General features: G+C 39.3%; 1 protein-coding gene across 2 annotated transcripts; it reads left to right on the top strand.

Annotated features, from left to right (window-relative positions):
* Nucleotides 1-1,027: 1,027 nt before the first annotated feature.
* On the top strand, nt 1,028-14,644 carry tdrd3 (tudor domain containing 3). 2 transcript variants are annotated; one of them, XM_084013442.1, is made up of 13 exons: nt 1,028-1,225; nt 2,196-2,280; nt 4,235-4,300; nt 4,929-5,089; nt 6,293-6,434; nt 6,583-6,654; nt 9,419-9,568; nt 9,955-10,107; nt 11,102-11,279; nt 11,808-11,933; nt 12,526-13,475; nt 13,593-13,718; nt 13,905-14,644. In XM_084013442.1, the coding sequence occupies exons 1-13, from the start codon at nt 1,188-1,190 to the stop codon at nt 14,019-14,021; spliced, it is 2,364 nt and encodes a 787-aa protein (XP_083869568.1). In that variant the 5' UTR covers nt 1,028-1,187; the 3' UTR covers nt 14,022-14,644. The 2 variants fall into 2 exon arrangements, with proteins under 2 accessions (XP_083869568.1, XP_083869569.1); XM_084013443.1 differs by having other exon boundaries at nt 13,871-14,026.
* Nucleotides 14,645-16,804: the final 2,160 nt, after the last annotated feature.

Here is a 16,804-nt window from a genome sequence, read left to right as displayed (position 1 = left end):
GAGGGAGAAATTCAGGAGGTGAACTGAGCCTTTACCATTGAACTCTGCTTATCTACACGTTTCATAACCTCCACTAGCTCAGTGTTTTGGTTTGTTCAATCAAATCCATGACAGCGGAAGACAGGTGTGCTGCAAAAAAGCTGTTAAATACCCACTGTGCTTCTTGCCCCGCACCTAACTGTCATCCAAGACATTGAGATAAATTGGTAATGTAATGATTTGTTGGTACATTTGCTAGATTGTCGAGGCTACTAAAAGTGTACAACAGTCTAACCATAACAAAATAGAGGTAATAACTTAATAGTTGTTTTCACCACACTGACATTTGTGAGACATCTTAGCTACCAACATGTCATGAAAGTCATGGCCTGGCATATTCAATTCAGGGCCGTTAGTCTTATTTGAGGCTGGTTGCAGGTGGGCAGGTGGGGAAATTAATAGAATAATTCAACTGAATAATGTTTCAAAGCCAAAATCACACTAAGACTATATCACAAAGGGCATTGAAGAAAACCATGAGTTTGTATTAACTGCTTTGTAGACACATACAATCTTACACATACTGCAAATTAAGGCACACTGAAACTCTATGTGCACCCCAAGGATGATAGGAACATTTAACATAATAAAGGGTTACAAATTCTATACAGACATAATCCTCCTTTTTTTCTTCTCCAGTTTCCCCAATGAAACAAAGTATTACTTTAGCTCCTTTGTTGAATCAAGAAGACCATAATTTAAAGTAGCCTACTGTTTATTAACTGTCAGCTCTCTCTCCCTCTCTCCTATGAATATCAAATAATATAATGCTACACCATTATTTAGTGAATTATATATGAAGTTGTCTGATATTGATTCTGAACCCTGACACCTGGTATAGACCTAGTATGACAGATCCAGAGTACTATGAAAAGCGCTCTCAAATACTATATCGTATCATTATTATAATTATTATTATTAAAAACGACAAATGTGTAGAACAACTATTTGACCCTCTCGGCACTCCGTAGAAGCATCTTCGTTGGTGACGCATATTACGTAGACTCGTTCAGCACTCACATTAGCAATCTTTATCATTGTCAGGAGTAGAATATGTATTACCGAATCGGATAGTCCTTACTCACCTGTGCTCGTTTTAAACATCGTTTAGCGGTGTCGTTATTTACACATCTACAGTGTGGACGAAAATGACTGATTTGACAGATTCCCTGACCAAGGAGGGCTGGTAGGTACCATGCTAGCTAATGTCAGTGGGCTAGCCAGCGTGAACTCACTGAAGTGCCAGATTGGTGATGGCAATAAACATTGCATTAGCTATATTGTTGCATTGGAGTTTTGCGAGAGCACGAAGGTTTACAAAGTACACACGATCACTTTATGGTGTGGGTATCGGGGCAACGCTAGTTTTCCTGAAGCGAAACTAAGGCTAACTAAGAGCTAGCGAGATGAATATCGTTAGCTACTGTAGCTACAGCTATTACACACTTAGCATTAGCAAGTTGTTAAGATAACGTAAAGTGATGACGCTGTAGTTCGTGATAACTGATAAACCGTAATAACGTGACATGCAGGGGTGGCCAAAGAGTGCCGACCGTAGCTAAAGCTAAATTCAAAAACTTGCAGCGCTTTTGAAAGTAAGAATTTGGTATTACTTCTGTACTACATCTATGCTCGACTGCTGGACGTTAGACGTATTTCTTCTTTAAACAACCGTCCTAGTTTTGTAGTTTTGGTAATGGGATGGTCCCACTCCCTACTGGAGTGTATGAGTATTTCTCCTAGGCGTATACAATGAAACACAGTAAACAATTCTATGCACACGAGCCTTCAAATCCACATTTAACGATGCTTCTTAGGTTGTCCTGTTTTTGGCAAATTCTGTAATCTGACCCAAGATGGTGGGAGACGTATTCCTGCCTTAAAACAAATGAATAATAACCACATAGTTGAGTCTTAAGACCTGGTGAAGCAAATGTATACATTGTTTAATTGCTGTCTCCTTTCATGGTTAACTTGAAAGGGTTTCACACATCTAACATTACCGATGTAATGCTTCATATCGGTTATTTCTTGTGATTTGAATGGCTCGGGTAGATGCTCTCTAGAATGTATTGAAGTTAGGCATGCTCACCTCCTACTTAACCCCTCTGCCCACTAAATCTTCTCTCTTCTCCACCTTGTCTGTCATCTTACAGGTACCTCAGTGAAGAAGGCGTAGCAGAACTGAAAGGATCTGCTGAGAAAATAACACACAATGACATTATACGTATTGCACTTAATGTAAGTTTTAATCTTGCAAGTTTTACATATAGATGTAGTCTGCTCTGTATTCAACAATGTGTTTGCACTGTAAGCAGTTGCTGATATGTTTATTAAATGTAATTCATTCATATTTACATCATTGCTTTTCAGACGTATACTGATCTACACAGCCGTCGTACACGCTCTTGAAACTTACAAAGCTATAGACACACAATTTCATGCTGGGTGTCAAATTCTTTTGTATGTTTGATATATATATAAGTGTAAGTAGACTTGTGTAAAAAGCATATCATGGAGCCCATTGCTAATTGGGAATGACCCACTATTGGCAGACTCAGGATCTGCTCTTTCCAGCTTCAGTCGCCCCAGCTCTAAAGATGATCTTACAGCTTTGCACTAACCTTTTCCTTTATCCTCTGATCAGCCAGTTAAATTCAGTCAACTGTGTACCTCCATAAAATCATGTCAGGAATGAATGCGAGGCCAAAAATCTATTACATTTTCAAGGCACGGAGAGACGACGCATGATGCAGCCATTATGATTTACAAATAATAAGAATATATGTTTGAATAGAAAAGGGTTGACAACACACAAGACAACTTTTAAATGAATATTTAAGCAGTACAAAGTAAATAAGAACCATGACGTAGAACTAGAGAGAAGATGGAGAGTGATAGTGCTTACCTGACCTGCAGTAGCAGCCAAGTCCAGAACACAAAGTAGTTGAATTTAATACAAAAGCCTGACCTTTAAGTTTTGGCCAGGAGGCCTGCCAAGACATCTCAGACTGCACTTTGACTTATTACTGCATACCTGGTTGAACTAACATTTAGCAACTTGGGGCTGGAGCTTGTAGGGTAGTGACATCTTTAAACATAGATATAAATATGAAATTGTTACCTGGGGAAATAAAATACCTACTTTTAGAGATATTGTCAGCTAAAACAGGATTTTAAAACGGATGGGTGTCAGCCCTTCTTGCAATTGGTATGGTACAGCCAGTTATCTTATTTTTGCAGTATGGAGAATATATGCAAACGGTGAATAATGATGTTGGTTTCAAGGAACTTTAAAAAAGCTTTGAAAATGTAAAACACAAATTGAAATGTTGATTTAAGTTGAACTATTCTAATGTGGTACCTGTTCAAAACATGCCTGTTCAGAGTTTTCGGCCTGTGGTGTTTTTTGAGAACTGCACTTACAAACCACTACACACCCAACACTGAGCTTCCTTGGGACCTGAGCATTACACCTGTCATGACATAATTGCGTCACACACTCAAGTCATGGGCACTCTCGGTCAGAAGCTCTGGTGAAATAAGCCTACTGTCTGGTTCAAGGGAAAAACGCTATCGGCAGACGTTACTGTCGGGCAAACGAAGACAACTTAGAGCTGGGGCCTCCAACTAAAAGAGCCCCAAACAGCTGTAGACTTATTGTGATATTTAGATATGAAACATATTTGATTATGTTACTATTTGAGCTCATTGTGCTCCCAAATAATGTACAAAAGACCTCCCGAGCACTGAAAAATATGCAGCTCAGCTGTGTTGCCTCCTACTTACTTTGTACTTCTGCTTCAGAGGAAAACATTGTCACAAGTTGGGTTCTTGAGATATGTGAATGACATACAGACAGACGAGATGTTTGCTTTATAGTTAGACAGTAAGTGTATACTCTTTAAACTTTATAAATCTGGATGACTTTTTATATATATATATATATATATATATATATATATATATATATTGCACGGTACTGCAAAAACTGCAAATGTACAGGGCACAGCCAGCATTTCTTATTTGCTTTGAATTTACTTCCTGGTACAAGGTGAAAGGTCCTGCCTCACGTGTAGATAAATCAATTTAGGTAGATTATTTTTTATATTGAGGCACTATACAGTAAATGTAAACACATTTTTTTCACTGTATTGTATTATTTCTTTTTGATTATAAAGTATCTCCTTTGCAGAGTGACCTCCGGCCTATTGGGAGAAAATTTATACCGTCTGATATCAATAGTGGAAGAACTGAGAAGGTGAGTTGTTATATGGCCTTCCAATAATATATTTATGAATCTTAGTGGGAAACGATGGACAATGGTCATTGTTTTTTTTTTTTAAACGGCTGTAAGTCACTGCAGGCTCAAGTTTTCAGCTGAAATACAGTTCTTAAAAGTGCCACTAGATGGCCCTAACACACTGACAAATCCTGATCGGAGGACCCCTTTCTTTACCTGTGGAACTCGAGTTCCAATATTGTATATTGTCAGAGGATGAACACGTGATACTTTGTGTGCATAACCCCTCCTCCCTTCAGGTATCAGAATAAGATGCATGCTCATGTTACCCTGGTTTTACTCTGCCTCACAGTAGTCTACATGATGTTTGTCAGCTGTCTGAACATCTATGCTTACATTACACTACATACAGATTGTAGAATAACATGTAGATTGCATTTACACGTTACACCTTTTGTATATTCACAGAACTAGAAATTCTAGATCTGATAAATTGTTGTGAAATAAAATGGAAGGGGTTATTTTTTTATTATGCCTTAGAAATGTTAATAATACTTTAATAAGTACTGATTCAGATTGCTAGAGTTGTTGCTTGTATTTTGCTGTTGCAATCCTTCCCCACATAATCCTGATTGCACATGGCCAGTTGGAGGGTCCATGTGTTCTTCAGGTGCAGAAGGTGAGGAACGTCTCTGCTCCTAAAGACCACGAGGAGTCCCAGGGCGCGCCGCGAATGCTGCGCCTACAAATGACAGATGGGCATACCACCTGTGTTGGTTTGGAGTTTAAACACCTCTCTAAGATAAGGTACCCATATATCAGGAATATGGAAAATATGCAAATGATAGGATGTAGGATATTGCAATTGCCTGGGAAGTTGATATCAATGTATATTAATGATGAGAAATAACATGTGTTGTCTTGTTTTTTAAATATATATATATATATATATATATATATATATATATATATATATATATATATATATATATATATATATATATATACAGTATATATATGTAAAATGTATTTCTAGTAGCTACATGGATGCAAAGCAGCTAGTCATTAATCCAGTTCCTTTAACATTCAAAGCAAACATGGAACATTCTGCACACAACCTTCGCCTCCTTGTCAACAATCTCAACGCACCACATACCTCAATTTTCCCTTTATCTGCAATTTGTGGTGGCAGCTAGCGAACAATTCCCAGCCTTAATTACGTCTCCATCACAGCAACGGTGACCTTGGTGACTGCTGCCATGGTGACTAGCCAGTCTGTACAGGTGTAGTGGCCAGAATATAGGCCTTGACTTCCTGATTGGAAGAGAGGAGAGAACAGAACAAATCCCTCTTTATGGAGCATACACACTGGCTTCCAACAGCCGTGGTTAGTGTTTCTTATGAAAGTATCCGCTTTAGTGTGCGTGAGGCCATAAGTGAGTGATAAAGAAGGACGAGCTGGATTGCAGGACTGTTCAGAGTGTGAGACCGTGATATAGGGATGACAATTAGGCATGAAGTAGCAACATTGATTAGCGGTTGAAAAGTGTGCATATGTGCGTGCATTTGATTGAATCAAGGATGGCGAGAGCCTCACTTCTACATTGGCTGCTATCATGAGAACAGCATCTATCCCAGAGGTTTGGAGTGAAATCCCTAATTGTTGCGTTTGGCATCCGGCATCAGTAGCTGGAAATCCCTCTAAGTCCTTGTGCTTTCCTAATGAGAGAGGCAGAGGCCTTATCAGGCCTGATGAGATAGAGGGGCTTTTAATTTACCATGTGGATGGGTGAGCAGCTGTGATTATTAATAGTCTCTCCTAGTCTCGCCACCCATTCCCTGGCGACACCGCTCCATGTCATTTATAAAGTAGAATGGGTAAAGGTGGATCCTGGTATATTCAGTTCTAATATCTTAAACCTTGAATGTGTATAACATTTAACGGACAATTGAACAATATATATTTGAAGCATTCTTTCATAATTACTGTCCATTTTCTTTGTTTCTCAGTCTTAATACCCCCCCTGGAACAAAGGTAAAGCTCCTTGGTACAGTCCAGGTTAAAAATGGTCTTTTGCTGCTCGATGACTCAAAAATCTCTGTCCTTGGAGGAGAGGTTGATCACATGGTGGAGAAATGGGAACTACAAAGGGTGAGAGTCAATTTTTCATTGGTGGCTCAGCTATTTGTGCTAAAAGAACATGGAATTCATATCTTGGTAATAATTCTGCATGAAATGCCACCTCCAGTCAGTCATATCTCTTTCTAGGAATGATCTCCCTTTACCATTCAATCCGCAGAGTCTGGCCAAACACAGCAGGAGTAACATTGGAGCAGAAGGTGGACCTCCTCCCTTTGTGCCATTTGGTCACGTAAGTATATTTATTACGACAGAGCACTGTAGTGCAAATAAAGGTGCTTCTCTGACATAAACAACAGAAGAAAACAATACACTTGAAACATGATTATAAAATAGCAAACTGACAAAAATCATACTGTCAGGAAAATGCAAGTTTATGTAAACGAGATTCCAGCAGTGACTTAATAGCTGCCAGAGGTACTGTTGAATACTAATAATAAAAAAATTGTATTTGAGGGGCCAGACACAGGCTCCAGGAGTTGGCCTTGATGTCCCTTTTCTTGGCAGCGTTCTCTCTGATCTTTTTGAACTAATTGTGAGAGTCTTCGTGAATGTTTAAAATGCATCACTGAATTTTAATTCTGCTTTGTTGTCCTACAATACTTATTTCAAACCGTGTAATTACTGTTTTCCCCTTCAGAAAATATATGTGGTGTAATTGTTGTCTTTGTACAGCATTCAAATAAAACGCTGTGGTAATTGGTAGAAAAGGTGAGAAGAGATAAAGAGGCCCTCTAAAGTGCACAATCAGAAATAAAACTACTCGAAATATACACTTCAATCACATTGCCAAACAACTGGTATTTATACACAGTTTTAGATTTGAAAATAATTACAATGCTCGGCTCCCAGAGCTCTCATAAACTATTGAATCAACTTAAATTCTTCCACGCTCTGTGGTCTTGCACACCACCACGTCATGTCTCATTTTAAAAACTACTCAGCCTTCATCAGTGCTCCCTCGACAAGAATCACCACTACAGGGCAGGATACATCTGTATCTGCTTGGATTTGGGGGTTTTCACCCACTCTTCATTCCAGATTTGCTCTAACTTTGTAAAGTTGGATGATGAACATCTGAGTATTGACATTCAACATTAACTCTAGTTTTCTGTATCTCTAATGCTGGGTCACTCCAGGATTTAGTGTTGATTGGATGTCTGCCTAACATTATACATAATATCCTATCCACATAATTTCATAGAAAGAAAGTAGCATGCACGTTTTAGTCCTCATATTTACATCAATTACCACCTCGATATCTAGGCATGCAGATCTGCCTTGTTCCTCCAGAATCAGTGCCAATTTTTTGGTTACTCTGGCTTATCAACGAACTGTTTTTTACCAAATATAAAAAAGTAAACTGTTGACAGGAAGGTCTGCGAGTTATCATGGGTAACGGACATTGTCTCTGGAAAGAGATATTTCTGTTGCGATTTTCAAAGCTTTTAGGGCCACAAATAAAATGTTATTTTGCCTACTTATGGATTGAACTGGGGGAAGAAATTTCAGTAGTGGAGATCACAAAACCGAGGCAAATAAAAACCTGCATAGCTAGGTACCACCGGGAGTAATTAGGATAATTGGCCCTATATTAATTGTGCCAGCCCAACAACATGTGCAAGGTGGTAGGACTGTGAGTGCACCTATACTTTGGTTCAGCAGTGCAAAGTAGAACAGATCTGCACACGCTGTCACACTGACGCACGGTGAAATTTGCCAACTGGTGCAGAGCTGCAAAATGCCAACACACACCACCACAAATCTGAAGCCAAATCAGATGGTGTGGGTTTTTAAATAGTTAATTAGTACATGATAATAAAAACAATGATTTAAAAATGTGTTTGATTAAGCTGTCTATATGACCACATCAGCCTCACACTCTTTCACTTTTTTTATTCTACTGTATTATTCATGTTATAAATTGGCACATCATATCTTAAAATGTGAACACGCAACATTTTCATCGTAAATGCATTCCAAGGCTGAAACATGAAGCTCTGAATTATTTTTAAAGTTTGAAAGCAGATTGTGACAAAAAGGATTGATGAACTTTGGTAACCTGATGACTCATACACTGTGTGTGTGTGTGTGTGTGTGTGTGTGTGTGTGTGTGTGTGTGTGTGTGTGTGTGTGTGTGTGTGTGTGTGTGTGTGTGTGTGTGTGTGTGTGTAACAGCTTGGTGTCATTTGCACATGATTTAATGAGGGTAAACACTGTGGATCGTCATGTGTAATGCCACTTCTCAAAGCATATCTAATCTGCCTTTAGATTTCCGCTGTGAATCAGTTGGTCTACAGAAACAGCTGTGTTTCTAAAACGTCCATGCTCAAAGTTTGAAATGTGTAACACCCAATGTCCACCAAAATACCAAACAATTCGCTTTGCGCTGCCTCATTGGAATGAACCTGTCCGCTTGTGCTGGTCATTGCACAACCACAAAAATGCTAATAAGTTAATAAGTTTTCCACTTTTGCACGATACTCCAGTGCCATTTCTTCTTCATTACTCTTGCAGTCTAAGAGGTCAGTTTAGTGGGCTACTTCCCTGCTCTTCACATAAGTCACCTCTAGCTTTATAACTGTGCCGCATATCACTTACCATGCTGGCATTGCTGATGCAACAAAAAAGACGGTGAACCTACCAAGCAAAGGTCATTGCTCCACTGTCAGTTACTGACTTCTCTGACTGACTCCTCACTTCCTACAGCAGCTGCAGGAGGTGTTGAGTTTCCATCTCATTTCTTCCATGTCACTTGGTAATATAATACAGATCACAGTTGAGTTTCAAAACATTAACCGTGAGCTGGGACGCAGCTTCGGGATTTGGGTTGCTATTTGTAGCTACAACAAAACCTTAAAGTGTAACTTTTTTGGTAACAATGCAACATAGCTCTCGTGTCATCCCACAAAATCTGGAAATTGTCAAGTGCATTTGTTATTTTCTTCAGGAACCATACATGATTGATGTTCTTACTCTCTATGTGCTCCTTGTAGAAGTGTGCAAGGCAGGATGAAGTAGACACCAGAGACCTAGACCAGAGGAAGACTCTCCAGACTCAGAATGCAGTCAAAAGTCCTGATGAGAATGATGAGTTTGAAAAGCAGCGGACGGCAGCAATTGCTGAGGTGGCCAAGACCAAAGAGGTATGTACACCTTTATCATATGTCTTCAAACTTAATTATTATACAGGGCTAATGTTTGTCTCACAATATGTTGTGTATTAAAAGTCTATCAATCTGTTATACTCTACTGTTATTGTCTTAGGTAACTTGTCTTTGCCACATTACTGATTTTGCCCTTTCACTTATTGATTGCAATTTTTTGCGCCTAATGCATCATTTGGCCACCATTAAAAAATGTATGCCCCTCATTGACATTCATCTAAACCTCGATTGCGTTTGACATTCAAGCAACTCTTCAAATTAAAAATCCTAATTACATTGTCAACGGCAAAGCGTTGTTTCTTGTTAGTTTTATTGTTATGTCCAGCCCTGCAGCTGTATTGATCGTCTGTTCTTTTACTTGTTAGGCTCCACGCACATTTGGTGGTGGAGGCAATGCAGGCAGTAATTTATCCAGTGCTGCTTCCTCCTTCCGGAGCCGAGACTCGTACCAGCAGAGGAGACGAGAAGACAGGGTTGAAAGACCTGAAAGCAGACAAGATGGAAACTACCGAGAGCTGGTGAGGGGACAAGCTTTTCTCCAAACCTGTAAAACAAGTTTAATATAAATTAGTTATGAAAGCTACCAGCTTAAATGATGACTTTCACTTTCACATTACTGAAGCCTCTATTCATTGTGACGAAGCACTTAAAAAGTAGGAACTTGTCCTGCATTCCTCCTTGGTTTCTTTCGTCTGGTTTGAAGTCTTATTTCATGGTTCATAAATTAGTTGAGGTATTGATTATGATGTTATAGAAATCTAAATGAACTGGAGGCAGGGTCAGGTTTTCCAATCAATTGGCAGTCCATTTGTCTCGCTTTGTGTTGTGACCTGCAGTTTCTGGGTAGAACTTGGCAAACTTTGGACAGAACAAATAAATAGGATGGATCAGGATATTATAGTGTTTGGTTTGGTAAATGATAATGTGTTAGTATAGCATTATAATGCTATGATGGCGCATTAAGGCCACTGTAGGGGGGACAGAGCAGACAGAGGGTGGCAATATTCATAGTTTATAAAGTGGCAAGTTTGCGAGTTTATGAAGTCATATATTTACGATGTTAACAACCGGCAACTAGCTAACCATTTAAATAAATCCAACAATAACCATCACCCTAAGGACCTTAACGAGGCATCGTCACGTGTTGTGATGACATTGTGATGACTTTATAAACTCGCAAGTTTCCAACTCTTTTTTTCTCAGAATATTGGTCTCTCGGCTACGTTTTTTTTATTTTATTTTTTTTTCCCTCCCCTCTACAGTGGCCCTAATATGCCATTGTACAAATGTCTGACTCAATTAAAATTAAGGTTCTTCGTGGATTTTTATTTCTCCACTGTCCTTCCAATCTTTTTCTCTGTCACAGTGAACCTTACATCTGTGTCTAATATTACCAAACAAACATTATCCATGCACATTTTACCCCCATCTCCCTGTACATTTTATACAATCTCCATACAATCATTTTAATTTGTTTTTCTATCTCTTATGATGTTATCCACGTTTGTTTAGGTGGATGAACGTGCTCTGAGAGACATCATGGAGATGGGCTTTAACAGGGAGGCTGCTCGGCAGGCTCTAATGGATAATAACAACAACCTTGAAGTGGCACTAAACAGTCTACTGACTGGATCTTCTGATAGCAGACCTGGTCCTGTGGTAGCTGAATCTATCAAGCCCCCACCCAAAGGTTCATAAATACACACACACACACTTGAAAATCACCCACAGCCCAGTTAAAGGTCCACATTGGCAGTTGTGCTTGTTTTAGTCCATTTAACACAAATTGCATACACACTTTACTGCCAACGATTTTCCCAGGCACACCATACGGTTTCAGATGGATATTCTACTTTACCTGCAGTCATTATTTTATATGTTTCAGTACTAAAAATCAACTTGCAGCACTTGAAACATATTGCGTAACACTGAAATACCTGCTTTTTTTTGTGAGCAGGGAGTGTTTTTATTGTTGCTGCATACATTGAACTTTCGAGTCAACTATAGAATATTAACTTTTCCAAATGTTTGTGTCTTTAAGGACTGTAACTCTGTTCTGTGTCTTCAGGGTTAAACCCAGACACACATGTATGTAACACACAGATCCTTGTTACATATACTTTAAATTAAGATATATAGGGCCAGAACATCCAGTTTCATTGATCCAACTGTCAGCAATTGGGTATGTAATCATATTTTTTGGGGGGGTTCTCCTCAGCCAGAGGAAGGGGAAGAGGCAGATCCAGAAATGAAGATGAGGAGGAGGGAGCAGGGGGAAGGCCATCTGGACCAAGCACTCTCTTTGACTTTCTTGAATCCAAGATGGGAGTTTTCTCTATTGATGGTGGGTGAAAAGCTCTGAATTTCATTTTCAACTGCCTTGCTACCTCTCTTGGTCCATATACATTATACTTTTACTTGATTCATTTGAGAAAAGAATGCATTTCATGATTTTAAAATATGGGTAATGTTTGTATCCATTTTCAAACCAGTTATTTGGTAACAATGTGCTAATTAATTAAATGACGACAACATGGACATGGCAAAGAGTCATGATTGGGTTCAGACAGATCTGGCTATCGTGGGCTGAGAGAATGAAGTCATGTCCTCTTAATGTCTACAATCAGTGCTGGGATGAAAGTCCAATACAGGGCTGGGCTGTAATTGGAAGTGGGGATTATTTGGGGGCTTTATTTATGCTATTTGTATTTGGAAGTTTCCATTGTGCTTGGCCAAGCAAGAAACGGTTTGGTGATTCCATTTATTCACAACTGTTAGCTTCATGTTTTTGTTTAGTGCTTTAGTGATAATTAATCTACATCGAATAATATGTGGCACATGCTATTGTGTGTTGATGTTCTTTGTATTATTCATTCCAATATTATTTTTGTGATAGTTTTTGAATGCACTACTCTTTTTGTGGTTTGTTTTCTCAGAGCGAAAGAGCCAGGCACCTCAGAGATACCATGAGAATAAAGGAAATTTCTCCAACTCGGACTATTACTACAAAGACTCATCTCAGACCAAGTTCTCCTCTCATAATGACCATAGGCAACAAAGGAATGACAGACCACCTCGCTTCCACAAGGACTTTGATTTTCCCAAACCTGGCCAGGAGCCTCTATCTAACTGTACAACCTTCCAAACATCAGCGCAAGCCCAGCAGCGGAAGGGCCCGGAGAGATGGTCACGAGACACACCAGACAAATCACAAAATGACAGGAGAGAGGTGAGAGATGAGCAGATGTATCCTTCATCCTTCTCGACTACTTTCACACATTCAAAAGAACCTCAGCAGCAGATGGAGTTTAGTGGATCTTTCCAACAACGATCCAGAAATGGAGATGGTGTGAACATGGCTGGACTGTCTAACAGGAGAGGGGGAAGAGACAACATACCCACATCTAAACTGACTGACACCGCAGGCAGTGAGCCTGATGGAAGAGGGAATAGTAAACGTACAGACAGAATTGAAGAACCCAATATCAGCAGGAGGAAGGGCAAGGCTGACCGGCCAAACTCAGACCACCTTGACCGCCAAAGGGATAGTGGGCCTCCAAACTTTAACCTGAGGGGAGGAAGCTCTGGGGCATCCCAAGAAGTGGGGTTATTGCAGGATTGTCGAATCACCACGGGGGATCCTTCTCATTTCCAAAACGGAGATATTGAACACAAAAGAACTGGGCCTATCAAGCCAACAATCTCATCGTGTGTTCCCAACAGGGAGCCGCCCTCGAAGAAATACACTTCAAATAACCCAGGGCCTAAAAGAAGATCAGGACAAGGCAAAGGTCAAGGAACTCGAGGACCAGAGAAGAATCACTTTGTGGAACAAGCTTGGAAACCTGGAGACCAGTGCCTGGCATTGTACTGGGAAGACGGCAAGGTATGTATTCCTGCAATTGCTTATATTGCATGCTGATGATTGTTGAAACATGTTTGTATGTGGAAATATTTGTATTAACATATTTCTGTTTGTTTCTGTCTGTGATGGTGTGTGAAGTTCTACCATGCCAGAATAGATGCTGTGCATCCATCAGGCTCCACGGCTGTGGTCATATTTAGTGATTATGGAAACTGTGAAGAAGTCCTGCTGCATAACATCAAACCCCTTTCTGCTGATCTATTGGTAAGGAGTAAGAAAATCGATTTATAATGGAATTCATCATTCATCATTATTAAGATCAAAATGTGTTGTCATTACGAAGTGGATGCAATTCATTAAACAGCTTTTGTGGGTTGGGAAAGGAGGAAGTGACATCTTAATCTGATTACCCACAGTAACATCACAACCATATCAAATGTCCAATGGCAGGAGGAAGATGATTGTTACTACGACAATTCACTAGAGTTTCGTCGTGGGGGAGATGGACAGCCTAGACGCACCAGACCCACACAGGAGTATTACCAACCCCCTAGGGCACGAGATTGATATGTCTGCATTTACAATGGCAGGTAAATAAATAAATACTGAATTGTTTTTTTTAGTAATAATTCATCAGCAAACATTGTTCAACATTCTTCCTATTTTTGTATGGCAGCTTTTTATTCATAACATTACTCTTCATTGAGTCTTTAATTGTATAATAAACATGAAAGTTCATGGTCTTGTATTCATGTACAAATTGATTAATAATGAATTTCAACATTCACTGCCTCTGCTGGTAGAAGGCATTGTGTCAAAAATCGATTTCACAAGGTCTGCAGCAGTCGGGACTTGAAAAGATGCCCAAAATGCAAAGCTTGAGAATTTTGGAAATGTATGTAATCATTTTCCTTTTCTCCGCCCGTCTGTGTGCTTGTCCCATTTCCTTCCATGAGAGAGATTTTTTTGTCACTTTCTGCAACAATCCTGAATGCTTCCTGAATTTGTAATTGTCCGCATCGCCAGGGCATACAGAACTTTTACAAAGGGCTTGGAGAAAATGCAAAAATATGAGAAAAAACTGACATGAGCACCTGTTGATTTTTGTTAAGGACATATCTACTGTACATGTTGTGAAGATTTGTTAAATGGATGCATTGAAATAAACAATTATTATAGTATGTAGCGGACATGTTGTTTTAATGTGTTTTTATTTTCATCAAATTAAAATGCTGAAAATTATCTGGAGCAAAAATGTAAACATCTCAGGGGTCCTTGATTTTATTTTTGATCTCATGACAGTAGTTATGATTGTTAGATTTACTATATCACTAAATTAGAGTCTTCTCATAGTCCTGTCATTTGTCCTCTTGTCGGCAGGCATAGATACTATGAGTCCATAGCAAGCAGCTCAAGTTTATTTGCTGTGTTCTGCGAAGCAAATCCAGAGAGTAAGACAATCTCTTCCCCCTGTAATAGAGACGGTTACACTGCAGAGATATCATTTTGCACAATACAAAAGGGACTGTACCTTGCTCTTCCAGCATTGCACACACAAACACACACACACACTGCTGAGCTGGCTGTTTAAGGACTTGTGCTGTGTGAAAGACAAGTTTTACACATCAAGAAGTAATCTCCACCTCGGCTCCAATTCCACTCCAATTCCACAGCAGCAATAGGAGACAAATGGACAATGCACGTGGGTTCAGCAGAAAGGTCATCACGCTATTCTGTATCATTGGTCCAAAGGATTTGCTTTATTTTCCGACTGAGGTGCCAAACGAGCATGGATGAATAATTAACAGCTGGTAATATGAAATCCTATTGGAGAGGAACTGAAAGTGTTCTTGGGGACTGACCATGACGCACTAGATAATCATAAAGGATTGATTTTCAATCGGATGAACAGCAATATTTTTGGGAGAGGAGTTAAGCCCATTTCATATTGAATATTCTCCCTGAGGCAAGACAAAATATTAGGCAGCAGCACTGCAGTCCCTAAAGTCAATAGACTCAATAAATGTAAGATTATCATGTGTGCAAATCGTGATACTGTGGATTGCCGGTTACATTTTTTCCCACCTAAAGTTATTACTTGACTGGTTCTTGTCAAATAGAAAACCATCATGTGGCTGCTGTCGGAGAGACGTAAACTCAGGTTACAACAGTACGACTTGAACAGGGCTGGAAACAAGTTATATACAATCTAGTTATTTGTATATTAGCTCTGTTAAAACGTGATTTCAATGGGTTTCTGAGGAAAACCAATCCAAAACGTTTCAAGATGTGAGTGGATACTGTGGGTCATGACAATTAAAGTCAAAGCTTTATTGTCAATTCTGCAATATGTGCCAGACATACAGAGGAATCGAAAAATACGCTTCTCTCCGACCCATGGTGGAATAGTACACAAATATACAATAAATAAAATAAATTCTAAATAGTGCAAGAGAAATAGAAAAACACCAAAAACTGAATAGTGCAAAGAAATAGAAATGGAATGCAATGGACACACTGTACAATATACAGTATAAACTATATGAATATAAATAAAAATGTAACAACAATTAAAGGCACTGATGAAGTGGAAAGTGACCGGTGCTGTTCCTGATGGGGGGGGGGGGGGGGGGGGGGGGGGAGTGGAGGGAGAGAAGGGAGGGTGTTGAGCTTCCTTACAAGCCACATACATGATCCAATGTAAGTCTAATGTTAATTTGACCTGCTGTTTTTTTGCTTATAAAGTTTAGGATAAAAAAAAGTCAAAGACCACGAAAGCTGATTAGATTACATCTTGTTAGTCATGTTTATGTAACTGCACAGTTGATGCAATCTTGTTGATGCTGTGATCAGAGTAAATCTAAAGCTTCAAATACTTGTTTTCCTGTTCCTGACCCTCTTATATGATCTCAATTATCAAGTATTCTACAGACAATCTTAGATTGTGATTGGATTTTTACATGAAAGGACTTGAGGTGGAAATGAAATGTATTGGGATAGCAACTTACTTTTTTAATGTTTGGGCTTGAAAGGTTTTTATATGTTCTGCTGCAGTTTGATTTCCATTTCTACTGGATTATGAGAGGCTGTCAGGCTTGGTCAGTGATTAGTATTGTCACCTCACAGCAAAATGTCATGGATTCAAAGGTGAAAAGGATGTTCTTCCTACAGTCCAAAAAGGATCTGGCAACTGTAAAATTGCCTGTGGGTGTGAATGTGACTGTGTGCCGTTTTTAGCCCAGTGATTATGACGGTATTACCTACAAAACTCAAACAAGCTCATACACGTGCATCCATGATTTACATCCACGGTTATTAAAATACAGGACAATGCAGTTGTGCTGCATGCT

This window comes from Eutrigla gurnardus (genome assembly GCF_963514095.1).
Source record: "Eutrigla gurnardus genome assembly, chromosome: 1".
NCBI classification, from domain to species: domain Eukaryota; kingdom Metazoa; phylum Chordata; class Actinopteri; order Perciformes; family Triglidae; genus Eutrigla; species Eutrigla gurnardus.
Note: the sequence above shows the minus strand (reverse complement) of the source record. Positions and strands in the feature narration are given on the sequence as shown.

Excerpts from the sequence above, each read along its gene's own strand:
- tdrd3 (XM_084013442.1), top strand. The coding sequence starts at position 1,188 with ATGACTGATTTGACAGATTCCCTGACCAAGGAGGGCTG. Across the intron at positions 2,281-4,234 it reads TTATACGTATTGCACTTAAT|AGTGACCTCCGGCCTATTGG; the intron begins GTAAGTTTTAAT and ends TCTCCTTTGCAG. Across the intron at positions 13,719-13,904 it reads CCCTTTCTGCTGATCTATTG|GAGGAAGATGATTGTTACTA; the intron begins GTAAGGAGTAAG and ends GTCCAATGGCAG.